This window comes from Oncorhynchus gorbuscha, linkage group LG24 (genome assembly GCF_021184085.1).
Source record: "Oncorhynchus gorbuscha isolate QuinsamMale2020 ecotype Even-year linkage group LG24, OgorEven_v1.0, whole genome shotgun sequence".
Lineage (NCBI taxonomy): Eukaryota > Metazoa > Chordata > Actinopteri > Salmoniformes > Salmonidae > Oncorhynchus > Oncorhynchus gorbuscha.
Window position 1 is genome coordinate 27,704,667 of NC_060196.1, and position 26,584 is coordinate 27,731,250.

The 26,584-nt window shown below is 42.9% G+C and overlaps 3 protein-coding genes across 4 annotated transcripts; all 3 read left to right on the plus strand.

The window, feature by feature from the left end:
• Positions 1-1,848: 1,848 nt before the first annotated feature.
• LOC124012197 (elongin-A-like) lies at positions 1,849-9,056 on the plus strand. The gene is made up of 13 exons (XM_046325674.1): positions 1,849-2,189; positions 3,453-3,509; positions 3,995-4,110; positions 4,230-4,765; positions 5,078-5,412; positions 5,620-5,731; positions 5,980-6,135; positions 6,629-6,726; positions 7,006-7,186; positions 7,329-7,458; positions 8,447-8,464; positions 8,511-8,590; positions 8,753-9,056. Exons 1-13 carry the CDS (start codon positions 2,055-2,057, stop codon positions 8,812-8,814), a joined length of 2,016 nt encoding a protein of 671 aa, XP_046181630.1. The 5' UTR covers positions 1,849-2,054; the 3' UTR covers positions 8,815-9,056.
• A 2,327-nt stretch (positions 9,057-11,383) lies between these two features.
• Positions 11,384-14,499, plus strand: pithd1 (PITH (C-terminal proteasome-interacting domain of thioredoxin-like) domain containing 1). The gene is made up of 6 exons (XM_046325596.1): positions 11,384-11,723; positions 12,318-12,361; positions 12,471-12,548; positions 13,029-13,133; positions 13,342-13,450; positions 13,648-14,499. Exons 1-6 carry the CDS (start codon positions 11,532-11,534, stop codon positions 13,747-13,749), a joined length of 630 nt encoding a protein of 209 aa, XP_046181552.1. The 5' UTR covers positions 11,384-11,531; the 3' UTR covers positions 13,750-14,499.
• A 227-nt stretch (positions 14,500-14,726) lies between these two features.
• LOC124012137 (acyl-protein thioesterase 2-like) lies at positions 14,727-25,899 on the plus strand. 2 transcript variants are annotated; one of them, XM_046325595.1, is made up of 11 exons: positions 14,764-14,779; positions 16,571-16,578; positions 17,029-17,121; positions 19,528-19,559; positions 20,184-20,249; positions 20,435-20,482; positions 21,317-21,387; positions 22,965-23,038; positions 23,231-23,332; positions 23,585-23,761; positions 23,900-25,899. In XM_046325595.1, the coding sequence occupies exons 3-11, from the start codon at positions 17,044-17,046 to the stop codon at positions 23,948-23,950; spliced, it is 699 nt and encodes a 232-aa protein (XP_046181551.1). In that variant the 5' UTR covers positions 14,764-14,779; positions 16,571-16,578; positions 17,029-17,043; the 3' UTR covers positions 23,951-25,899. The 2 variants fall into 2 exon arrangements, with proteins under 2 accessions (XP_046181550.1, XP_046181551.1); XM_046325594.1 differs by lacking the exon at positions 16,571-16,578 and having other exon boundaries at positions 14,727-14,779.
• Positions 25,900-26,584: the final 685 nt, after the last annotated feature.

A 26,584-nucleotide genomic window follows, 5' to 3' on the forward strand; every position in this document is an offset into this window, starting at 1 on the left:
CGGCCGCGACGGAGCCCAGGCTCTGTCACAGCCGGCCGCAACCGGGAGGTCCATGGGGCGACGCACAATTGGCCTAGCATCATCTGGGTTAGGGAGGGTTTGGCAGGTTGGGATATCCTTGTCTCATCGTGCACTAGCGACTCCTGTGGCGGGCCGGGCGCAGTGCACGCTGACCAGGTCGCTAGGTGTACGGTGTTTCCTCCGGCACATTGGTGCGGCTGACTTCCGGGTTGGATGCGTGCTGTGTTAAAAAGCAGTGCGTCTTGGTTGGGTTGTGTTTCGGAGGACGCATGGCTCTTGACCTTCGTCTCTCCCGAGCCCGTACGGGAGTTGTAGCGATGAGACAAAATTTGGATACCACGAAGTTGGGGAGAAAAAGGGGCTATTGTTTTTTAAAATAATATATATATTTTTTTAAATGGCTTAAGGACAACAAAGTCAAGGTATTGGAGTGGCTATCACAGAGCCCTGACCTCAATCTCATTGAAAATTTGTGAGCAGAACTGAAAAAGCATGTGCGAGCAAGGAGACATACAAACCCGATTCAGTTACACTAGCTCTGTCAGGAGGAATGGGCCAAAATTCACACAACTTATTGTGGGAAGCTTGTAGAAGGCTACCCGAAATGTTTGACCCAAGTTAAACAATTTAAAGGCAATGCTACCAAATACAAATTGAGTGCATGTAAACTTCTGACACACTGGGAATGTGATGAAATAAATAAAAGCTGAAGTAAATCATTCTCTCTACTATTATTCTGACATTTCACATTCTTAAAATAAAGTGGTGATCCTAACTGACCTAAGACAGGGAATTTTTACTAGGATTAAATGTCAGGAATTGTGAAAAACTGTGTTTAAATGTATTTGGCTAAGGTGTATATAAACTTCCGACTTCAACTGTATATTTCCATACTATGCGGTTGGAATAATACTGTTTAATTGTGAAAATTATGATAATGCCCTTTTAGTGTAAGAGCTATTTGAAAAGACTGCCTGAACGTTCAGCCTGTTTTGGTGGGATGGCGTTTGGCCAACCTGGTGACATCACCATGCTGTAAATTAGTTAATCAGATCAAATGTTATTGGTCACATACACATGGTTAGCAGATGTTAATGCGAGTGTAGCGAAATGCTTGTGCATCTAGTTCGGACCGTGCAGTAATATCAAGCAAGTAATCTATTTCACAACAACTACCTTATACACACACACAAGTGTAAATGAATGAATAAGAATATGTACATATAAATATATGGATGAGCGATGGCCGTGCGGCATAGGTAAGATGCAGTAGAGTACAGTATATACATATGAGATGAGTAATGTAGGGTATGTAAACATTATATAAAATGCCATTGTTTAAAGTGACTAGTGATACATTTATTACATCCTAATTTTAATTATTAAAGTGACTAGAGATTTGAGTCAGTGTGTTGGCAGCAGCCACTCAATGTTAGTGATGGCTGTTTAACAGTCTGGCCTTGAGATAGAAGCTGTTTCTCGGGCCCAGCCTTGATGCACCTTGCCTTCTGGATGGTAGCGGTGTGAACAGGCAGTGGCTCGGGTAGTTGTTGTCCTTGATGATCTTTTTGGGCTTCCTGTGACATCGGGTGGTGTCGGTGTCCTGGATAGCATGTAGTTTGCCCCCCAGTGATGCTTTGTGCAGACCGCACCACCCTCTGGAGAGCCTTACGGTTGTTGGGGGAGCAGATGCCGTACCAGGCGGTGATACAAGCCCGACAACTGTGCATCTTTAAAAGTTTGTGAGTGTTTTCGGTGACAAGCCAAATATATTCAGCCTCCTGAGGTTCACCACGCTGTCTGTGTGGGTGGACCATTTCAGTTTGTCCGTGATGTGTACGCCGAGGAATTAAAACCTTCGACATTCTCTACGAATAATTGTTTGGCCGAAATGCCTTGATATTGAGGTGAAAACGTCTGCATTGGATCTTTAATCCTCAAAGAGGTGTCTGGTTAATACTTTGTCAGCTGTTTTATTACGTAGTTCCGCCAATCTCCAAGTCAACTGTAGGCTGAGTGAAGCTGTGGAGAGGATGGCACTGACCCTATTCTGCTGTAATGAAGCAGCTTCCGGGCACAGGGCACCAGCAGTAAACATGGCGGAGGAGCTGTTGGAAGCGGTGGAGAGACTTCAGTCTCGGCTCTGCGAGAACTTAGAGCCTCGCAAGGTAATAATCGAAAGGCCCAGAATGAAATGGCAAGGTTGAAGCGGATGACTTGCGCCCACTAAAATGTTTTGAAATATTGTCGCATGGGAGGTAGTTCCGCTAATGTAGGTAGTTGCTGCTTTTTCTAAGAGCACGTCACGATATGTAGCCTAGCCAACTAACTGGGTTTCTTAACCATAGTTCATGTGAAGTTTAACCTAGTCCTCGAGCTACCTGCCTGTCCGCAGAACTGTACTTTATGCCATGGAGTTATTGTAGCTAACGGACATTGCCACTGCTAATAAAGTGCTAATAATGTAGCCAGCTAGCTAGTGTTAAAGAAACAACCACAAAAAGCGAAAGCGAAGAGCGGGCATGGCTAAAAGGGATCCAGCTTTTGTCAAATTAACGTCAGATTTGATTTTTCGTAGCAGGTTATGAGAATTTACGCAGCAGGTTAGAATTGACGTAGTAGGTTAGGCGGATTATGTTGTTTGGGAAAGGGGTTTAGAGTGAGTTTAAATGTAAAACATTTAAACTTTTGACGTTAATTTGATAAAAGATGGATTATTTCTAGACATGACCCCACAGCGATTGTATAAACTACACAATCGAGCAACAGCAGCACGGGCCTAGTTATTAGATTGTTGCACTTCACTCAATGGATCAGTCCAAGTTTAAGGACAACAACAATACATTTGGTCGTAGTGCCTTACTGTGATATCGGCTGTGTCTCATTGAACAAAGCAATCCCTGCACACACTTCCATGTCGTGGTGGGTTTTTGTCAGCTGATCAACTTTAGTAAACACAACCACCTCTCCATATATGTGTAGTTAGCCTACCCCCACAACCCCCTTCAAATAGGCCAGGCAAATCCTGATGACTCCATGACTGTGCAATTTAGGCAAAATTGGACTACACAAATATGAATCAAGCAAAGTCTGAAAGTACTACACAGTTTGACAGCCTACAAAGTCAAACTACCCGTAAGCGTACACTTTTACACATACAGCGCACACTTTTACACAGTAGACAAATGTCATCAATACTGTGATTATGTAAATATTGTTATGTGTCTTTATATTTCCATTCATTCAAAACCTTGAATTAACCTGACCCGTTACCTTTCACAAACTATATCCTTCCCTTTGGCATACCTGAATTGTGTGCTCTTTGCTAATGTGCAGAATGTTTGGCTCTTCTCAGAATCAGGCAAGCTAGGTCGATCAGTGAAGAGGATGTAGTAAGCACTCTGTAAATCTTCTGTATTGGTGCTATCTAGCTCCAGAAGACCCTCAAAAGGCTGGGGGAGCTGCCTATGACTGTGGATATCCTTGTGGTAAGATTTTGGAAACGGTGTATGCTCATGTCATGCTTATTCTTTCGTTAGTGCAAAAGTGATCGTATCTCTTTCTTTAGTCTCCAAGACTGCACACATTGATTGCATTGCACCATAGTTCTTCACTCACCGCAGTGTTATTTAGAAGAGGAATCCAAGTACAGGTTCTGGTTTTGCAGCAGGATGATGTGACCCTCTGCTCTACAGGAGTTGATTGTGCTGTCCAATATTGTCACGCAACCTTCAGAGCATGCTCACTTCCTTTTTATGATGGGCAATAGCGCTAATATGGTCTGTTTTATGTGCACTACTAAGTGTACAGGCCTGCTCACTTAACCATTAGAGTGCCTGAATCTATACAAACCACCCACGTTGCTCTCCAAACATGACCCACACGACACCAGTGTCAAAAACATAATGTACTGATAATGAGGACACCCGACTACTATCTATGGCATGCTTATATTTTATTCTCGCCGGTGCAGGAAACTGGAGTAGGAAAAACTGTGAATTCGTTCCGGAAACATGATCTTGCTGGAGATCTTGCGAAGAGCCTTGTGGCCAAGTGGAAGAAACTGGTTCCCACCCCGTCTGCTGAAAGGTACGTTATTACTGAGGGATTGGGGGACTTCTTCTGATTTGTCTTCTTCGTCTTTTTCTCAGCGTATCGTCATCTGAATTCTACTGAAGTGTAGCTTTGTTTTTTGTTCTTCCTCACAGACCCGGCAACGCCAAGGACGTACGGACACATGCGCACTCTCACAGCTCTGAGGGAAGGGACGTAAGCCACAAACGTGTCCGGGAACTATCCCCAGAGGAGCCTCCTCATGTAGAGGAGGAGGATGAAGAGGAGGAGATGATGATAGAAGAGGAAAGAGGCTACCGCACCAACTACTCCCCTTCCCCCCCCCAGCACCACTACAGCCCCCCACAGCTCAGCCACGGTGGTCAAAGAGTGGGATACCAGTCTGAGGGCTACGAGAGCCCCATGGAGGAAGAGTCAGAGCCCGCGCCCAGCCTCCTTCACAAAGAGGTCCGACACACCAAACCACACAAAGAGCCTGGCAGGGAGCATCACGGTTCCCACGGCGACCGGGACGAGGAGAGGCGGCGACGTCATGTCCAGGCGAGCGGTGGTGGCGAAGGGAAGAAGCGCAGCGCGGAGAGGGAACCGCAGCACACTGGCAAGGCCTCCAAGCACAGTCGGCACTCCACCCCACAGGAGAGCAAGAAGGACAAGAGAGGTGGAAGTGATGGTGAGTGTGCTGCCAACTGAGTTGGCTGAGAATTTAGCTGTGACTTCTATGACATTTACAGAGAGGGTGGTTCTCAAATGACAGCCTATTCCATAGATGCCTCTTTCAAGCTTTGAGTCAGTGTTGGGTTGCTGGCTTGTTAATAGATGGTTTTCCAGTCATGTATTATTTATTTAACCATGTTGGATAATGAGAACCATTTTCCCATTAACCTGTTCCCTAAAGATGTGGGTTGTCTCTCACCCACTTCTCTCTTTAAAAAAAACTACATCCCATTAACATCATTCCCTCCTTGTTCTCCTTAATCTCTAGGGAGGTCACGTGATCCTAGGGACTCCCCTGTATTAGTCCAAGTGACTGAGGAGCAGGCAGAAGAGGCATTTGATACCCCCACCATGTCGTTTGAATCCTTCCTCACATATGACGCCCCTACACCCACTAAGAAGAAGAAGAAGCCCGGCAGCAGCAGCAGTCGGCCCTCCTCCCACCACCACACACCTCCTCGTCCGCCTGTCCAGCCCTCGCCTGCTGCTCCTTCCTCCTCCAAGGAGTCCAAGCCCAGCAAGGCCAATGGGAGCCGCAGCAAAAGGGCTGATCCAGCCCAGAACCCGACAGCAACGACTCCGGTCCCTGAGAAACGCCGGAAGGTAAGAACAGACCTACATTGACCTTTTCTTCACGCAAGATGCGTATGTTCAATTGGAGAATGTTATATTTTTGGGCTGCGGGACAGTTAAGTCCTTACAATCCACCTTCCTGTAATGTTTTTATTAACCAGGTGCCCTGACCCTGATGTTCTCATTATGAGAGTCCTTGTTCTCAGGTTCTTGACTGAACTCTTTCTTTTACCTCAGGTGGTCGAGGTTGTGTCCACGCTTCCTGATATCACTCTGCCAGCCATCCAGCCTTTCTACAGACCTCTGCCTTCCATTGATCTCACACCATTGTCTCCTCAGCGGCGTAAAGGTACTTATTGGTTTTTAATGTTGGTTCTTTCGCACTGTGTGGGTGCGTTCTAATGTCCATACAAGTGTACAACTGAGAATGCATTGGTTCATTCTATGTAGTATGCTAGAGTGTAAGTACAGTTTGTGTGTTGGACTTGTCTGCACTTTGGGGACATTTGTACATTTGTGTTTATTCTCTAGGCCTAATAAATTTAGTTGTGATTGTCAGCAATTTTTCATGTTTAACTTTTGGCTTCTTTCCTGCAGGTCCTGTGTCAAATGACGCCGAGGAGGACACCGGCTTCACTGGGAGACGCTTTAACTCTAAAATGACGGTCTACTCGGGTTCAAAGACGTCCTATCTGCCTAAGATGATGAGTCTGTACGAGCAGTGCATCCGGGTGCTTCAAAACAACATTGACTGTGAGTGTTGTCTCCTAGCGACACTGAATGCCATGTAATGGCGTCGTTATCATAATGCTTAGGTTTTTATTTCAGTTTCTGTTACCACATTTGGTTAGTTTAGTCAAGGGTTCATTTTTTGTTAATGTAGTACACCTAACATCTCTCAAAAGAGAGAAGCCAAAGGCATGGATCACTGAACCCATTTTATAATGGGCTGTTGTTCAAACACCACTTAATTGTCTTGTGGATTCTTGTGGCTGCTGGTCCACTTCGATCCACTTTCTCACGGTTTTAAAATAATTTAAACCAAAACTAAGAGCAACACGTGACTTCCTCTTTAACATTACACCCACATTGAACACTGACTGTTAGTGTGACTGTTATGTATTCTAACCACAGTGCTGTCCATGATATATCCACGCTATCATTCTTTATCTGCGAGATACTTAACACCCTGCTGATTGTGTGAGTCTCTGTATAATGAGATGCTTACTGTATGTTTTTTTCCCAGCAATTGATGAGGTGGGAGGTGTGCCATTTGAGATTCTGGAACCAGTACTAGAGCGATGCACCCCAGAACAGCTTTACCGCATTGAGCAGTGCAATCAGGTAACACACACACACACAATCAAAGTAGCGTCTCACACATGAACGCACAAACCGTCACCCAGTACGAGATGGTCAGTGAGCATGTAGTACACAAGCTGTCATACTCTGCCAAGACACACTGTATACCAGGAACAACCTAGGTGAAGTGTACAAACAAAAAACATGACTCTTAACTGTTAGGCTTTGAACAATGAATGGTGTTTACTCTCCCTACTAAATTGTAAGATATATTTAATGTAAAAACGTGATCAATTTTAACCCTTTTTCTTTTCCCCTCAGTGTTTTATGGAGGACTCTGATGAGCTTTGGCATCGCCACTGCCAGCGGGACTTCAAGCGTGAGACACCCCAGGAGTACGAGTCGTGGCGGGAGATGTACCTGCGGAAGCACGACGAGCGGGAGGAGCGCCTTCGCAAGCTCACCCAGAACATCAGTTCGGCCCATGCCAACAAGCCCAAAGGTTCTTTCCCTACATCCTATCTATGAGCTGAATTCTACTATAGCGTAGTTATTACTAGGAGTTATTGTTATCAATGAAAGTGTACAGAGGGTGTTGATTTTGAGTGAGCATGTGTTTTATGTGTGTGTATTTTTCCTGGCAGGTCGACAGGTTAAAATGGCATTTGTGAACTCCGTCGCCAAACCTCCGCGTGATGTCCGCCGGCGACAGGAGAAGTTTGGCACCACAAGCACCTCCACTGCCAGCTCCACCGCAGCTGCAGCTCCGATCAAGTATGTGGACACTAGTGTGCATATCACTGTCACACACTGCATAGTAGTGCACACTCTTCATGTTGGCACTTCCATGTTTATTTTTTCCTACTTACATTTCCATATACGATGACATGATTGGCTGAGTGGTAACTTTATTTGCTAACACGTAATTCAGACTCTCAAACTTATTCTCAAAGGTCCACTAAATCATATTTTAATCTACAAATTGACCGTTCTGATTCTATGTGAATTGTTGCAATGTCATCATGGGGAACCAAGTTCACGCAGAGGGGTTACGATTCCTAACGTACATTGAATTAAAATGCGAAACTCGCCCTGACGTGTTCTGGACTATCCGACCTTGCAGGATGACACATAGCTTCAGGGATGCCAGAGTAGCCAGAGATATTGTTAAACAGAAAGGGCAAGAGAGAGAAGCCACAGATTTTTCGTTGTTCAATCTGACAATGGGGTGAGGCTAGAAGAGCATATACAAACATTCTGGAATGAATTTCATGTCCCCACCACCATCAAACACTTTGTTATATTGCTACTTACATTTTCATATACGCAGAAATGCTGGGCTGATTGCTAATTTAAGATGATATGTATCAAATTTGATCCAAATATGTTTTGTTTGAGGAATGAACAGTCATAAGATATTAAAAAGGTTCAACACAATGGAGGATGAAATGGAAGAGACATTCTGTCGTGTTCTGGACGTTCCGACCTTGCAGGATGACATTGTGAAAGCTAGGTGGGGAAAATAAAACGAGACAGTTGTTCAATCTGAGGATATAGCAGCTATGCTACATGAGTAAAAAATAGCGCATAGAAACTTTCTTGAAATGTTCCTCGCATTGCTTACTAGTTTTCTGAGTATTCAAAGATGGCGCATATAATGCCCCCCCAGATTTGAAAAACACTATTAAAACTATACTGTTTTTTATTTAATATTTCTGTACACTGATTGGATTTACCTTCCTGTTTTTATTTGATTTTTTAGAATAAGGCCAGCCTTGTCGTATAGCTCTCACTCGGATGAGCCCAGCCACTCCTCCTCACGACAGTCCCCCTGAGACTTCTCGCTCCTCAGGCCCCAGCGGTGGGGGTGGCCCCAGCGCCAGAGACAACAAACCACAGGTCAAAAGTCAGTATCGTGTGTGTGTGTGTGTGTGAGAAAATAGGTTCAGATATTTCTATTAGACCCAACATGCATGTAAAACAAAACGTGTTGACTTTAATCTCTGAGAGGACATGTCTGCGTGGTTAACTTTTCTGTTTTAAAATGTCACGTCTGTTTGTCTTGCAGAAATCGCCCCCATGATGGCCAAAACTATCAAAGCTTTCAAGAACAGATTCTCCCGCCGATAGAGCTAGAGAGAGATGAATGTATGACGTGATTGAGAGGAGAGGAAGAGATTGTAGGAGCTAAGATCTTTTTAATTCAATGAATTATGGGTAATCTACAAAAATGCCCACCAGACATGTGCACACACATACAGTCGTGGCCAAAAGTTTTGAAAATGAATATACATTTTCAAAGTTTGCTGCTTCAGTGTCTTTAGATATTTTTGTCAGATGTTACTATGGAATACTGAAGTATAATTTCATAAGTGTCAAAGGCTTTTATTGACAATTACATGAAGTTGATGCAATGAGTCAATATTTGCAGTGTTGACCCTTCTTTTTCAAGACCTCTGCAATCTGCCCTGGCATGCTGTCAATTATCTTCTGGGACACATCCTGCCTGATGGCAGCCCATTCTTGCATAATCAATGCTTGGAGTTTGTCAGAATTTGTGGGGTTTTGTTTGTCTACCCGCCTCTTTAGGATTGACCACAAGTTCTCAATGGGATTAATAAGGTCTGGGGAGTATCCTGGCCATGGACCCAAAATATCGATGTTTTGTCCCCGGGCCACTTAGTTATCACTTCTACCTTATGGCAAGGTGCTCCATCATGCTGGAAAAGGCCTTGTTCGTCACCAAACTGCTCCTTGATGGTTGGGAGAAGTTGCTCTCAGAGGATGTGTTGGTACCATTCTTTTTTCATGGCTATGTTCTTAGGCAAAATTGTGAGTGAGCCCACTCCCTTGGTTGAGAAGCATCCCCACACATGACTGGTCTCAGGATGCTTTACTGTTGGCATGACACAGGACTGATGGTAGCGCTCACATTGTCTTCTCCAGACAAGCTTTTTTTCGGGATGCCCCAAAAAATCGAAAAGGGGATTCATCAGAGAAAATGACTTTGCCTCAGTCCTCAGCAGTCCAATCCCTGTACCTTTTGCAGAATATCAGTCTGTTCCTGATGTTTTTCCTGGAGAGAAGTGGCTTCTTTGCTGCCTTTCTTGACACCAGGCCATCCTCCAAAAGTGTTCGCCTCACTGCGTGCAGATGAACTCACACCTGCCTGCTGCCATTCCTGAGCAAGCTCTGTACTGGTGGTGCCCTGATCCTGCAGCTGAATCAACTTTAGGAGACGGTCCTGGCTCTTGCTGGACTTTCTTGGGCGTCATGAAGCCTTCACAACAATTGAAGTTCTTGATGATCCGATAAATGGTTGATTTAGGGGCAATCTTACTGGTAGCAATATCCTTGCCTGTGAAGCCCATTTTGTGCAAAGCAATGATGACGGCACATGTTTCCTTGCTGGTAACCATGGTTGACAGAGCAAGAACAATGATTCCAAGCACCACCCTCCTTTTGAAGCTAAGGCAGCAGACTTTGTGAAAAAGAATATTTGTGTCATTCTCAACTTTTGGCCACGACTGTACACACACACACACACACACAGATTTTCTCCATTATTTTAGCGTTTCTTAAATACACACACAATTATGTCCTCCATTTTTAAATGTTCCCAGATAGACCCTGGCAAACAAACACACAGACAAAATATTTCAAATGCGAAACTAGTAATTTGTTACAAGTTCATACACTACAGAGGAACTCTGACACAGACAGAACTATGCTTTATTATGGTACGCATAAGTTAAGACATCAAATGACAGTGCTGTTACATGCAGCATGTTTTTACGTACAATTGAATAGACCCATTTTATTCCAGTGCATCCACACCTTGTTTTCTTACTGTGTTCAGTGTTGAACCACATGTGCATCCCTACTTTTATCTGGTTCACTGTGAGGAATGAAGTGAGTGCGGAAAGAGGAAAACACAAAAAGGGAGAGAGAGGAAGTGATAGGACCCTGCAGCTTCACTCTTATGTATTTATTTTCATCTCTGGGACCCCTGGCTCCCCCTGAACCTGGATCCAAATGGATGTGGATGAAATAGTAATTTTAATAGATTTTAATAAATGTTATATGGACATTTTCAATAAAATTGACATTTTGCCCTCAAATGTATTCATGTTCTATTGTGTCTTGTGTTGAAATGAAAGAGAAAACCACTGCTCAAATCTAGCAAGGGAGCCTGTCCACAGTGCACTGAATAAGTTGCTGTATGTAGTAGGGTACATTCTGTATTCCCAGCACTATTGAGAACATAGAGAATATGTAATTGTTCAACTTAATATTGTATCACTGACTGTAATAATGACTACTGAAAGAAACATGCGATGGATGTTGGGTGCAAAACAAGTGAGAGCAGCTTTCCACTAGACAAGGATCAAGTATCAGTTTATGAGTTTTACAGGTTTGTGTGCTTGGGTCATGGCATAAACCCTGTCAATTTCTACAATCTTAAAATGTGATTTTTAAACAACCTTAACCACACTGCTAACCTTATGCCTAACCTTAAATATCAAAAAGCACATTTTTGTAGCCAATTTTGACTGGAATCTGATTTTTTGGGTATGAAAGCTAGTAAACAGATAGCTAGTGGAAACCCTGTGCTTGTTCATTGGTGTTGGCCAGGCCAATCAGAGAGCACGTTGATGTTCTGCATCTGTACGTCCATCTTGATTGGCTATTAACGTACATGTGGTTTTGAAAGGTTTCCTCTCCAGAATGTTGTGGAAAAGTGAAATCAGCCAGGTCAGACTGAAACAAACTTAGCTAGTTCGACAGCTCCTATCATCACCAGCTAGGACGTACATTTCTCTAAAGTGCGATATTTAGTACCTGTGATGTCTGGTCACGGCCATGGTGGGCACAGCCACGGCTGCTGTGAAGACGAGCATGAGCCAGCTGAACGGGGCCTGGAGTATGCACTGTATCAGCGCATTGACATCGAGAAACTGCAGTGTCTCAACGAAACAAGAGAAGGCGATGGGAAACTCGTGTTTAAACCATGGGATCAACGGACTGACAGGGAGAAGGTAATGTTGTCGACTATTTGCGTGTATAGTACATCTCAATGTAACCATTTTTGAGGGTGTAGAAGCCCTGAATTATCATCTGAAATTATGAAACTCAGCTGTGGCAGCTGCCATTTTGGCTCCTCGGTAAAACAAAACGTTGCAAAAATGTATCGCGTACTTGTCAAGGGAAATTGGTATGCAGCGATACTGCAGTTGTCAGTAAAGGCCAGACTGGATGATATGATGCGTCCTTCCAGAAGTCCATGATACACATTCACTTGTAATATTAAAAACCCATGTTGACTTGTTTTGTACACTGAACGAAATATGTAACTTACACAGGTGGTGGAACATTTTGGTGTCAGTGAACTTTTCTTTAGAGCTGATCTGGACCTCTCCCATTAGTGAAAGCCAATTTCTCATAACCTTTCTAATGTGATGGGTTTAGGCTGGGTTTCTGTACAGCACTTTGATATATCAGCTGATGTAATAAGGGCAATCTGAATGCATTTTATTTTAGATTTGATGAAGGCCCACTTAACTTTCTCATACCTGTTATGTGAAATGTTTTCTCTCATTTAATTATCTGGAAATGGTCTCTAACCTCTGTAGTTTGTTGAGAGTGATGCTGATGAAGAGCTCCTGTTCAACATCCCGTAAGAACCCCACCCCTCAACCCCCTTTTCACCCTTTCTAATCTTGAATATTAACTTGTTTCATCATATTGTGTTTTATGCATTCTGTCACAAATCCAATTTTTCTCAGGTTCACTGGAAGTGTCAAGCTGAAAGGTATAATCATCGCCGGTGAAGACGATGAATCGCATCCTGCTGAAATGAGACTGTGAGTACTGTTTCTGCCTTTCAGAAACACATCGGGTCCTGACTGTGGGATTGCATTGAGCCAGTGTAGCATGTGGGATTGCATTGAGCCAGTGTAGCATGTATCAACTCACTCTGAGATTTGATATGATGCTTATTACTCAAGACTCAACCAGGGAAGTATTCATTTTTTACAAAACAGGTCACAACAGAAAATGTTTTGCAGTGAGTTTCTATTGGACAGATTCAGGTAGTTTTGTTCTGTTTGCTTTTGTTTGGTTCATAGTGAATACACCCCCAGCTCTGGGCAAACTGAAAGAGCAAGTAGCTAACATATTGCTCTGTCATTGACATTTGACTCACTCTTCACACGGTGAGACAAGATAGCTAGTGACAATTAGCTATGTTCCGCTACATTGGCATGGAAATGCATGTATTTATTGTCACCATGTGTGGTTTTGATAACTGTTTGTCACTTTGTGTTGTTGCATTGTCCGTGTAGGTACAAGAACATACCCCAAATGTCCTTTGATGACACAGGCAGAGAACCTGAACAAGCCTTCCGTCTCAATAGAGATCCACTGGCTCAGCTGGAATACCCAACTAAGTAAGAGCAATAGTATTGTTTTCCCAGAAAAAATATGGTTTGGTCACTGCTCACCCATAGACTATTTCCGAGGCAAGATAACAAAACCTTTGTAAAAAAAAAAAATAAAATATTAAAAAAAAATCACATTTCAGTTTACTGTGCCTGAGTACCCACCCAACCTAAAAACCCACTAAACGAATCCACCCTAAATTATCATTCTTTCCAGGATTGCCCGTTTCTCCAACGTTAATCACTTGTCCATTCACATATCACGGAACTTTGGGACAGAGTCCACACGGGTCTACTACATTGGGCTGAGAGGGGAGTACTCCCAGGTGAGAACAAATTAGACCCACCTCCAGTAAATTATCTGAGGCGCTGAATGTTTTATTTGTTTCTTATCGTTCTATTGATTTGCAGAATTATGTTTCACTTTTGTATCAGGCTTTACTTTGACTGTTCCATGTTGTCCATTTGTGAAATGGCAAAACACCTCACCTCTGTCTCATCTGTTTTGCTTTCTTCCTCCCAGGCTCACAGACATGAAGTGACTATCTGCAACTATGAGGCGTCCGCTAACCCTGCAGACCATAAAGTCGACAGCATCATCCCACAAACAAATTTCATCTCCTGAGAAAATGGAGGGGTGGGAAAGTTGCATTGACAGATATGGGTCAAAATGAAGTGGTGATGGATACTTAGGCCTGGTGGGTGAACTTTCTTATTGGAGGTCAGGTATGACTAATACTGAATATCAGTGTCTAATCTGGATTTGCTCAGTTGTTGCACTTATTGTACCACAAACAGTGGAGGCTGAAAGGAGTGAGTCAGTTTTCATTTGGGTAATGACTACATTTAACGCCACTCACTGGCAACCCTGTGATAAAGCATCAAAAGCTTCAGTGCTTTTATCTAAAATATATCTGGATACTGTGCCACCTAGTGGTTTGTTGTAATATGACAACTTGTCTCAGCAAAACTGGAACGACTCCAATGCAGTGGGAGATCACTCATATTCTTTCTCATCCAAGCTCTGAATGGTTTAGCAATAATGTGAACATTTTGACACAACCAAAGTAGATCAGCATAAGGTTTTAAATTGAATAGATTAGATTTGACCCATATACCCAAGTGACTTGCCCACTATACCACACGGCTTCCTTTGACACTCACCAAACACAAAAGCTGTTTCACTCTGATTTCATTGCATTATTAATGAGCTGTCACATTGCTGCCAGTGGCTGAATGTGATTGCTTTGTTCGACATGTTGGAGTTGGGAATTTGAGGAAAATGCTGTATGCGTAGTCTAAGGAATAGAAAATGTCCTCTGCTGTTGTGTGTGATGAAATTATTTGAAGAATAAAGATGTTATACATAAGAAAATAATAGTATTTTATTTTTTTATTGTGAGAATAGAATCGTATTGAAATGTAGATTTTGTAGTGAAAAGGCTACAGTATTGTTATTTGTATTCAAAAGATGCTCTTTGGATTTGGTAGTGCAATTTGCACTAAGCAAATATTTTATAATCAATGGATCAATTGATGGCGAGGTGTACAGCGCAAGCAGGAGAAGGGGTGTAGACATTATGACGCCACTAAAAAGAATCCCGCCTTTCTACACCAGTAGCGGAAGTTCCGTTGAGATTCTGGGACAGCAAGTGGTGAGTGTATGAATTTGTATTAGCGGGCCGCGGTTTTACAATACTCCTTCACCCCATCCGAACCGAACCCATATGGGCCTTTTGGTTACCGCTTTGGTTGAAGAGCATGGGGAATGTGATGTATTCAAATACCTGGTCGAATTTAGCCCACATGTCAATCGAACCAAGCTCGAAAGATACCGGAGGGCATTGTACTACAGATTGCTGTTGTGTGATTAGCTTGCTGGTCATCTTTGAGGATGTGTAGCTAGTTAAACAGGATTAAGCTGACTGCTTGGATGTAGATGGCAACGTTTTGAAACAATCTAGCTAGCGGATTTGCACTTAACCTCTCCTGAATTTCCCCACCGGGTTGCACAACGCAACGGCTGTTAGCTAGCAGCGAGCTAAATTGCATCTCTCAGCCCCCATTGTTTCTTCCTACCCACCCCCTTCCTTTAGCTAGCTACAGTAGCTAATTAACAACATAATCGTACCCTCGATCGCTAGTTGTCAATGTATTGCCACATATGTCTACGTCAAATATTTTAACCAAACTAGCTAAAATATAAATATAACTGACGTGTTGCAGGTAGCCACACCAGCTCATGCGTTTGCTAGCATGCGTAACTTGGCTTACTAATAAAATTAGGTGTAAACTCATTAATCCAAATAGTTTAATTTGGCAACTGAAACGATATTTTATATTGGAAAATTCCAGGTATATCCCTCTCCGATTCGTTACGTTTTTAAGAAACATTTAACAACAGAATCAGCGGAATTAATACAACCCAGTGTTGCTGGTGCTAGCTGGCTATACTGACTGCCGCATATTACTCGACGCTTGCCTGGTGGCTAGAATTTGCGCACCGGGTAAACCTTACAAGGTTTTTATTCCCAGTAACAATTGCGCTTGACTACTGAGAAAATGGAGCCATTATCTGCTGTGAATGCAACTAAATAAAGGCGGCACATTGTTTTTACGCCATTCACTGAACCAGTCAAAGTTTGGTTTCTCAGTTTAATACCAGTCAGATGCGAACTCGTGATGTTGTAGCAGTGCATGGACGGCATTGTTTGTGTCGTTAATAGAAGGCTTGCTGATAGAGCTGACTGTGAAATCGGTGCATTTCCTTCCGTCCATGCTTAGCTATTTAACAACTGCTGACAGGGTTGTGCAGGACAAGCAGCGATTTTGCCTTTATATTTGAAGGGACTGAGGATTTTTGCCTTGCAAATACAATTACAGGCAGGCTAACGTTAAGTGACGGCATAAAGTCAAAAATTATATAGGCATGCAGGAACAAAGCCTAAACTTTGTCATTTTTACTAGTATCCAATTCACCAGCGAGGGTTAGTGCTATCCGGGATACTTGGGACGTCCCTAACCTTTACATAGCCCAAGCCTAACCCTTACTTTAACCATTTTAAATGTTAACTTCAATGGGGTCGGGATGTCCCAAGGATCCCGGGTTGCAAGGACAGAGTGCTGTAGGCTATCCTGCATGGGGGAATCGTATGGCTTGGTTGTTTTGGAGTGGGCCACAATTAACTAAACAAATATTAGCTATTCATCACCTCTTGAAGCTACAACATTTTTTAAAGGTAGGCACTAAGTCTATTAAAGTGTACAGTAGCTGACAGTGACAAGGAAATGAGGCAAAGGCATAATGAACATGCGTGTCATTGCAGTGCAGAAAGTTATTGTGATGCGTGACCCCACGGTCCTGTTCTTTCTCCCTATTGAGCCTGTCATTATCATTCCCCTGATTTGGCTCTTTCTCTGTCTCCCTTTGCTTTCACTAACTACAGGTCATTAGGTGGGTGGAATTGTAACTAACTCTGTGTTTAATCTCCCTGAAGGTTTATACATTAACCTCCTCACTTTTCCCTTTCATTTCTCCTCTCATTGTTTTTTTTCTCTTTTGCTTGCCTCAATCTTTTTTCCTATGTCGTTCAACCTGACGCTTTGAGGGTATTAAATGTTGACTTTGAAAACAATATGCTCTAGCTAGCCGATATCCGTTTTCAGTGTATAGGCAGTGGCGCTGATACTAGCTTATTTGCATTTTGGTTAATAACAGATTTGCAGTTAGGTGTGCATTTATTTGAGTTTCGGTACTCTCTCAGTACTCCGCCTGTCTCATTGGTTCATAGCAGCCATAAACTGCGGCATGTTCAGGTCTTTAGTCATCATGTCTGTCCCTGTGATGAATAGCAGCATTGATAACCAGCCACATCATTGATATGCCCTTCCCCCTCCTCTCTAGCACTCCTTACAGTGTATGTGTGGCAACAACATGTCTGTGCCGCTGCTCGCCGAGGCTGTGACGGTGTCTGGGACAGAGAAGGAGACCGCTGCGGTGAGAGAGCACACCAACACCATAGTGTAACTTCGGGCATCCATCAGCAAATTTGGCCACTTCTTGCAAAGCTTGCCATACTGAAGCTAATTTGTTGTTCAGAGGTTCTGTGAACTAGGGCAGGAATGATACCAGTATCACAATAGTCCTATAAAAACCTGCTGGATATAAAATATTGTCTGCTTTGAATTGGAAAATAAATGTGACTCTGGATGACATCGTAAGGATGCTTGTTTCTAACATTAGGGCATTTTCTTTAAGTTTTATCCGCTTTGTTTTATTTACTTGCCACGATACGAACTAATATTTTTCACTCAACTTTTTACCTATGTCCAACGAAAGGCTGGTAATGGCTCACGTCAACACCATTATCCCAGAAACCCTAGACACACTCCAATTTTCATACCGCCCAAACAGATCCACAGATTACGTAATCTCTATTGCACTGACCTTTCCCACCTGGACAAAAGGAACACCTATGTGAGAATGTTATTCATTGACCACAGATCAGCATTCAACAGCATAGTACCCTCCAAAGCTCATCACTAAGCTAAGGTACCTGGGACTAAACACCTCCCTCTGCAACTGGATCCTGGACGTCCTGATGGGCCGCCCCCAGGTGGTGAGGGTAGGTAGCAACACATCTGCCACGCTGATCCTCAACACTGGAGCTCCCCAACACTGGAGCTCCCCAGGGGTGCTTGCTCAGTCCTCTCCTGTACTCCCTGTTTACCTACGACTGCATGGCCAGGCACAACTCCAACACCATCATTAAGTTTGCAGATGACAACCGTGGTAGGCCTGATCAATGACGAGACAGCCTATAGGGAGGAAGTCAGAGACCTTGCCAGGTGGTGCCAGAATAACAACCTATCCCTCAACGTAACCAAGACTAAGGAGATGATTGTGGTCTACAGGAAAAGGAACACCGAGCACACCCCCATGCTCATCGGCGGGGCTGTAGTGGAGCAGGTTGAGAGCTTCAAGTTCCTTGGTGTCCACATAAACAACAAACTAGAATGGTCCAAACACACCAAGACAGTCTTGAAGAGGGCACACGACAAAGCCTATTCCCCCTCAGGAACCTGAAAAGATTTGGCATTGGTCCTGAGATCCTCAAAAGGTTCTACAGCTGCAACATCGAGAGCATCCTGACTGTTTGCATCACAGCCTGGTACGGCCATTGCTCAGCCTCCGACAGAAAGGCACTTCAGAGGGTAGTGCGTACGGCCCAGTACATCACTGGGGCTAAGCTGCCTGCCACCCAGGACCTCGACACCGGGCGGTGTCAGAGGAAGGCCCTAAATATTGTCGAAGACCCCAGCCACCCCAGTCATAGAATGTTCTCTCTACTACCGCATTTCATGCGGTACCGGAGTGCCAAGTCTAGGACAAAAAGGCTTCAACAGTTTTTACCCCCAAGCCGTAAGACTCCTGAACAAGTAACCAAATGGTTACCCAGACTATTTACATTGTGTGCCCCCCCCCCCCCCCCTCTTATGCTGCTGCTACTCTCTGTTTATCATATATGCGTAGTCACTTTAACTATACATTCATGTACATACTACCTCAATTGGCCCGACCAACCAGTGCTCCCGCACATTGTCTAACCGGGCTGTCTGCATTGTGTCCCACCAACCGCCAACCCCTCTTTTTACGCTGCTGCTACTCTCTGTTCATCATATATACATTGTCACTTTAACCATATCTACATGTACAGACTACCTCAATAAGCCTGACTAACCGGTGTCTGTATATAGCCTTGCTACTGTTATTTTCAAATGTCTTTTTACTGTTTTATTTCTTTACTTACACACACACACACACTTTTTTTCCCGCACCATTGGTTAGAGCCTGTAAGTAAGCATGTCACTGTAAGGTATTAGGCGCACGTGACAAACTTTGATTTGATGACGTGATATTTTCGTTGATTTCACATTGAATTCACGTTAGTTGACAACTCCACCAAATGTAAATAAAAAACGTTGAACTGTGCTTTGGTTAAAATGTTGTCCCTGAAAGGGATAACAAACCGATTACACCAAAGTTGAGGGTCTGCAAGCACTTGTTAGGTCAAAACCAACTCTATTAATTTGAAGGTGTGTGTTCGATGTTTACGTAGTGTACAAAAAATCTATATGGCTCACCAAATTCAGATGTTCTCTTATGATGCCTCTGATAAATGCTATTCTTTAGAGTTGACAAGCAGTAATATAAACTGAGAGTCGTCTTGGCAACAGCAGGAATTTCCCCTTTTTTTTTTTGCTGTTGGGCATGATTCACTAGAACCTGGTGTTCATATGCAAATACAGTGCAGTAGCCAGTAAACTGGCATGCTCTTTGATGTTCATAATGCACCATTACCCAATGTAGAACTGTCAATCTCCCTCCCTATCTCTACCACAGGTGATCTTCCTTCATGGTTTGGGTGACTCAGGGTGAGTTTCCTGTCTTAAGCCTGTCTCAGGCTTCCCAGCATTTCACACTTTTTTTCCTGAGGCAATTCGAAGTTCAGTAGCTGAAGTCGAAGCTCCTTCGTGGGTGATTTGACAGTGCTACTCCTATTAGGTTTGGGAACCATAGACGGGATTCTTTAAGGAACTGTTTGTCATTCAACAAAAAACTCTTAGTTTTCATGCAAATGTTTTCACTAGAGAAATACTACGCCAAACATTTTAGTTCGATGTAAAATGGAGTGACTAAGACCTCACGGGCAAAAGCGTCAAAATGAATTGCAGATTTCCTGATTTAATTTTTTACTAATTCAGACTTCTGAGGAATTGTATATCAACACTTCTATGGTCATTGATGTATACTGCCTATGTTGCTACAGCGTCTCAAGGGGGACAAACAGTACAATTTCATTTAAAAAAAAGAATTGCCTTTCAAGCGAAGGTCTTTTAACGGAGTATGCGATGCACAGACGTTCGCATCGCCTAGCCAAGTTCTGCTCGGAGCAAGCCTAACCTAGTATGCTGCGCCTTTATTCTCTGTATAAATCGAATAGCCTAATCTGTACAGAGTACCACTTTCTCTCTCTAAGTTGCTCTTCCTCTTTTCAGACATGGCTGGGCAGAAACCCTGACTGCTATCCGACTGCCACATGTAAAGTATATCTGCCCCCACGCGTAAGTCTTTGTTCTTTTTCCATATTTTCTTGCATGTTTATTCCTCTTCTTGAGTGCCTCAGTTTCTGGAGTGTTGCAGAATCTTGTCGAATCTCGTCTTTGGTCGTCTCTTATCTTTCTACACAACCATTTAGTCCTCTAACCTAGTATAGCATGTGTCCATTGATTAATTTGTTTCTCCACAGGCCCAGAATCCCTGTCACTCTTAATATGAAGATGACCATGCCTTCATGGTGAGTCATGTTTGCACTGATCTAAAACATTTGCCATTGGCCAATGGCTTGACTATAAACTACACTTCAGTGGAAAAGAGATTTCCTTTTGGTAAGAGATTTTGTGAACATGAAATTCCTTCAAGGGCACACACACTACCAGGATACCAGGGGCACATAAGATGTACAGTGAGCGCCAAACATATTGGGACAGTGACATTTCTGTTGTTGTTTTGGCTCTGTACTCCAGCACTTTAGATTTGAAATTATACTATGACTATGAGATTAAAGCTGACAGTGCACTTTAATTTGAGGGTATTTTCATCCATATCGGGTGAAACGTTTCGAAATTACAGCACTTTTTGTACATGGTCCCCCCATTTTAGGAGACCCAAGGTATTGGGACAAATTCACTTATGTGTATTAAAGTAATCAAGTTTTGTATTTGGTCCCATATTCCTAGCACGCAATGATTACATGAAGATTGTGACTCTACAAACTTGTTTGATGCATTTGCTGTTTGTTTTGGTGGTTTCAGATTATTTTGTGCCCAATGGAAATGAATGGTAAATCATGTATTGTCATTTTGTAGTAACTTTTATTGTAAATAAGATTAAAACAAGTTTCTAAACACTTCTACATTCATGTGGATGCTACCATGATTACAGATGGTCCTGAATAAGTTGTGAATAATGATGAGTATGATATTAATGCGTCTAACTTTCACTCATTTCAAATCCAAAGTGCTCGGGTACAAACCAAAACGACAACAATGTCACTGTTCCAATATATTTGGAGCTCACGGTTTGAGATGAGTATTACATCGTCTGAACATGGATCTGTGTGTTTCTGTAGGTTTGACCTGATGGGTCTCAGCCCAGATTCTCCAGAGGATGAGGCTGGCATCAAGAGGGCAGCGGAGAACAGTAAGTCATTCAGTGTGGCACAAGTATTATACATGTTATAACGACTGTGTTCAGACCCCTTGAATTTTTCCACGTTTCTTTACAGCCTTTATTTTAAAATGGATTAACTCATTTTCTCCCTCTTCATTCTACTTACAATACCCCATACTGACACAACAAAAACAGGTATTTAGAAATGTATAATTAAAAAAAAAAAACATTTTTTTAAAGCCTTGAGTCTTAATGGGTATGACGCTAGAAGCTCGGCGCACCACTATTAGGGGAGTTTCTCCCATTCTTCTCTGCAGATCCTCTCAAGCTCTGTTAGGTTGGATGGGGTATGTCACTGCACTGCTATTTTCAGGTCTTTCCAGAGATGTTGAATCGGGTTTAAGCCTGGGCCCTGGCAGGGCCAATCAAGCACATTGAGAGACTTAAGCCACTCCTGCATTGTCTTGGCTGTGTTCTTAGGGTCGTTGTCCTGTTTTGAAGGTGAATCATCACCCCAGTCTGAGGTCCTGAGTGCTCTGGAACAGGTTTTCATCAAGGATCTCTCTGTTTATCTGTTCCTCGATACTGACCGGTCTCCCTGCCACTGAAAAACATCCCCACAGAATGATGCTGCCACCACCATGCTTCACCATAGGGATGGTATTGGCCAGGTGATGAGCAGTGCCTGGTTTCCTCCAGGTGTGACGCTTGGCATTCCGGCCAAAGAGTTCAATCTTGGTTTCATCAGAGCAGAGAATCATGGTCTGAGAATCCTTTAGGTGCCTTTTGTCGAGCTCCAAGTGGGCTGTCATGTGCCTTTTACTGAGAAGTTGCTTCTGTCTGGCCACTCTACCATAAAGGCCTGATTGGTGGAGTGCTGCAGAGATGGTTGTCCTTCTAGATCTGTCAGTGACCATCGGGTACTTGGTCACCTCCCTGACCAATAGCCCTTCTCCCTTGATTGCTCAGTTTGGCCGGGTGGCCAGCTCTAGGAAGATTCTTGGTGCTTCCAAACTTCTTCCATTTAAGAATGATGGAGGCCACTGTGTTCTTGGGGACCTGCAATGCTGCAGCCATCTTTTGGTACCCTTCCCTAGATCTGCGCATCGACACAATCCGGTCTCGGAGCTCTACGGACTATTACTTTGACCCCATGGCCTGGTTTATGCTCTGACATGCGCTGTCAACTGTGGGACCTTATATAGACAGGTGTGTGCCTTTCCAAACCATGTACAATCAATTTAATTTACAATCAAGTTCTGGAAACATCTCATTGATTATCAAAGTCTCATAGGGTCTGAATACTTATGTAAATAAGGTTTAAAAAATATATATTTTTAAAGTAAACATTGTAAATAAATAAAACTATTTTCGCTTTGTCATTATGTGGTATTGTGTGTAGATTGAGAGTTAATTTAATTAATTTTAGAATAAGGCTGTGAGGTAACAATGTGGGAAAGGGTCCGAATACTTTTCGAATGCCCTGTAGATGCACATAGATATCATGCCAAGATCTATTCATATAACCATGATAGCTAAAACTGTGCCCATCATAACTAGACATTGGGTATATGTTCAGCCTCTGATTTCACCCTACTTCTCCACAGTCAAAGCCATAATCGACCATGAGGTAAAGAATGGGATACCCGCCAATCGTGTGATGCTTGGAGGGTTCTCTCAGGTGAGGTTACTCAATGTCAATCGCTCTGAAGGTGTTGTGCAAAAAAAAAGAAGATTGTTCCATTTCCAGATTGTCAGTGACTTTTCAACATTTGCTGTTGAAACTGTGTAAACTATGTGAACCATGAACATCTCCATAGGTCTAAACACATTCTACCTTTTTACTTTCCCTCTATTTTTCCCTGTCTCCCAGGGTGGGGCTCTGTCCTTGTACACCGCCCTCACCTGTCAGCAGCAATTGGCAGGTGTGGTTGCCCTCAGTTGCTGGCTGCCGCTTCACAAGAGTTTCCCACAGGTACATTTACACAGCTTACTTGTTTTTCTACAATTTCCGGTACTCAGTCCCCTGAACATTCCCTAGAGCTGTTTCTTTTATTACTGGGCTGGCTGGATTCCAAACTGGGAAACGTTCTTATCTCCATTGCTCTTAATGATTTTGCTGTATAGATATGAATAAACTGAATAGGTTATTTGACGTTAGAACCTGGTCTTGGTCTTCACATTTTGCTTTTAATAATTGAATGTAATGGTCTGTTGTGCCCATTAGGCTGCGAGCACCAGTGGGAACAGGGACATGCCCATACTGCAGTGTCATGGGGAGATGGACCCCATGATCCCAGTGCAGTTTGGGGCCATGACAGCCGAGAAGCTCAAGGTCATCGTCAACCCTCAGAAAATCACCTTCCGGACCTACCCAGGACTCATGCACAGCTCCTGTCCTCAGGTAAAAAAGTTTTTTTTGATTGTAACATGCATGAGTATCCATGTTGTTCTATGTGTGCTAATGGTTTTCTATGAGTATCAGCGTGGAAGTATTCACGATGTTCGGGTTCTTATATGCTTCTTTATTTTGATCTTACAGGAGATGGCAGCAGTGAAGGAATTCATTGAGAAGCAGTTGCCCCGAATCTGACCTCACCTCAACCCCACTGTGACTCTTAGACGCTGACCTCTCACCTCTGACCTGCCATTCTCTCACAGGAAACAGCCATGAGCACCTCTCCCTCCACACACACAAACACAGTAACACATACTTTCACATAACATCATAATACATGCCTCATTCCATAAAAATCCAACGCACATCATACTGGACAGACCTTTTTATAAACGCACAGTTTTGAACACACTGAAGTGGGCAAACAAGTCTTCGCTTTGATGGAGAATCACTGATAAACACAGTACATACCCCTGGGATTCTTTTATCTTACCCAACCCACCATTATCCCCTCTTTCTTTCTCTGAACCGCCACTCCTGTTTCCCTCCATTGCTGTGTGTGTCAGTGAGTGAAGCAGTAAGTGGGCAGGGGGCTCCTCCTGTTCTTAGATGCCACCCAGTGTCAGAGCCTGACCCAGGCTGAGGAGATGGCAGGTTCAGCAGCCTATGGTTCTGGACCTCAGTCCCCGAAGTCTGGTGCCGTCTGGAGTGACTCTGGTGCCATGCTGCTGTGTATGCTGTTCCCAACGGGTTCACGGCCACTGGTGGGGTTGTGGTCACGCCACAGCTACCCATGGGTTCCCGTACTTGTGCTGATTCAATTATCTGACGTTATAAAAACCCAATTGAAATAAAGGAAACCAATGGATCATTACTTTTGCCACAATGTTCTATTCTTTAGCACAATTTCGGGTTATTGATGATGTGTACATTTATGTGATTTATTTTGTTTGCCATAAATGGGCCATGATAAAACTAAATGTATAAAATCAAACATTTCCATTGCCTGAATCCAAAATGATTGTGGCGAGATTGAATTAAATGTATTGACTGAAATATTGAAATTATTAATTTCATATACCTTAAAGGGTTTAGGGCTTAAAATCATAATTGTTTTTGCTACAAGTATTTGTCTATTGCACAAAAGAGATGGTCAGCAAAGATAAAATAGATAATGTGTTGCTCCAGATGGTACCAGAACCAGACCAGAACATAAAATGTAGTTCACACAACTTTACTCATTTGACTGCAGCTCTTCCTCGCCGTTCCCTCTTAGCATCTGGCATTTGACCGGTGAGCCATGTTCTATTCCATCCATGTCCAGCACAAATACGTTTCCGCTCTCTCACTGACCAAGGTCATTTTTACTGTCAAAGCAAAACTATTTACTCATTTGACAACTTACCTTCACCCACTAATACAGTGTGAAAGGTCAGAGTTAACTTTAACCAGGTCTTGTTATTTGACTCTTAAAATTGGTATGCGGTGGGAAGGCAGAGGGGAAAAAAGCTGTTCCTTTTATTAATTGAAGGGTGATTAAAAAACAAAAAAAGCATTAGTCTTGAACAACTTGCGGAGCTTGGGCGTAGGACATTAACTGAGTCGTTGTGCTAAAATCAGGTGTTCTGTATTTTTCCTTTTGTCAATGTTCTCTTTATGATGACCTATTCTGTATTACTGAAACCTAATTTAAAATGGTAGACATTAATTGTTCCGCTATTTAATGAATGTCTCTTACTCCCTCTTTGTCTTATTACATCTTTCCCCCATGTCATCTTCCTTGACCCAGCACGTTTACTTTTCACTTGTATTAGTGGATGACATTTCGTATGCTTTTCTCTCTTCCATCCCTTTTTTTTTTGCCTTCTAGTTCCATCCTGTCACCTAATTCCCCGTGGGACAAGGTTGAATAAAGTGTCTCATGTCTGTTCTCTTGAGTTGTACTTTGTCATTGTTAGAATTTTTTTTACAGTTGTGGCTCATCTCAATTTTTCATTTGGTCTCAATGTGTATTGTCACTTTGTCATCTCATCATTGTGTCTGTTAATCTGATTGGCTAAAATATGTTGAGCGACTGCTGGTCCCTCAGGTTATTTTACTTTCTAAGACACCTGTATGTGGAATAAATGATGCAAATAACCGTGCATTTGAACCGTTTTTGTTTTTGTCGAACATGATCACAGTATTAATGTGTCTGGTCTGTGAACTGTACACCATATTATTCAAGAAAATACGGACAGACAAAGGGTGCAATTCTTTGTTGCGGACATCTGCAGACCATAGAGAATGATGGAGGCCTCTAGTGGCCGTTTTAGAATGGGCAGAGCCATTGAGGTCTTCCATTATGCTTCTGCTCCTCTTAAAGTCATCAAAGTAGTCACCTGGGTGGGGATTCCGATGAGTTGTAGCCTCAATGGCGCTGCCCATGCTTTCACAGATGTTGCATTAGGACAGATATATAAAGATGAGTCCTCTATCTCTATGGTGCAGACACTGAAATATGTATGAATTCGGGTGGTTTAACCTCTACAGGATTGGTGCCCCCCCTGCGGGACGGTTGAGCTAACGCAAGCTAATGTGATTAGCCTGAGGTTATAAGTAAACAAGAACATTTCCTAGGACAAAGACATATCTGATATGGGCAGAACGCTTAAATTCTGCACCCTTCTAATTTATAGTAGCTATTAGTGAAAGAATACCATGCTATTGTTTGAGGAGAGTGCACAGTTATGAACTTGAAGATGTATCAATAAACCAATAAGGCACATTTGGGCAGACTTGATACAACATTTTGAACAGAAATGCAAATGTTCATTGGGTCAGTCTAAA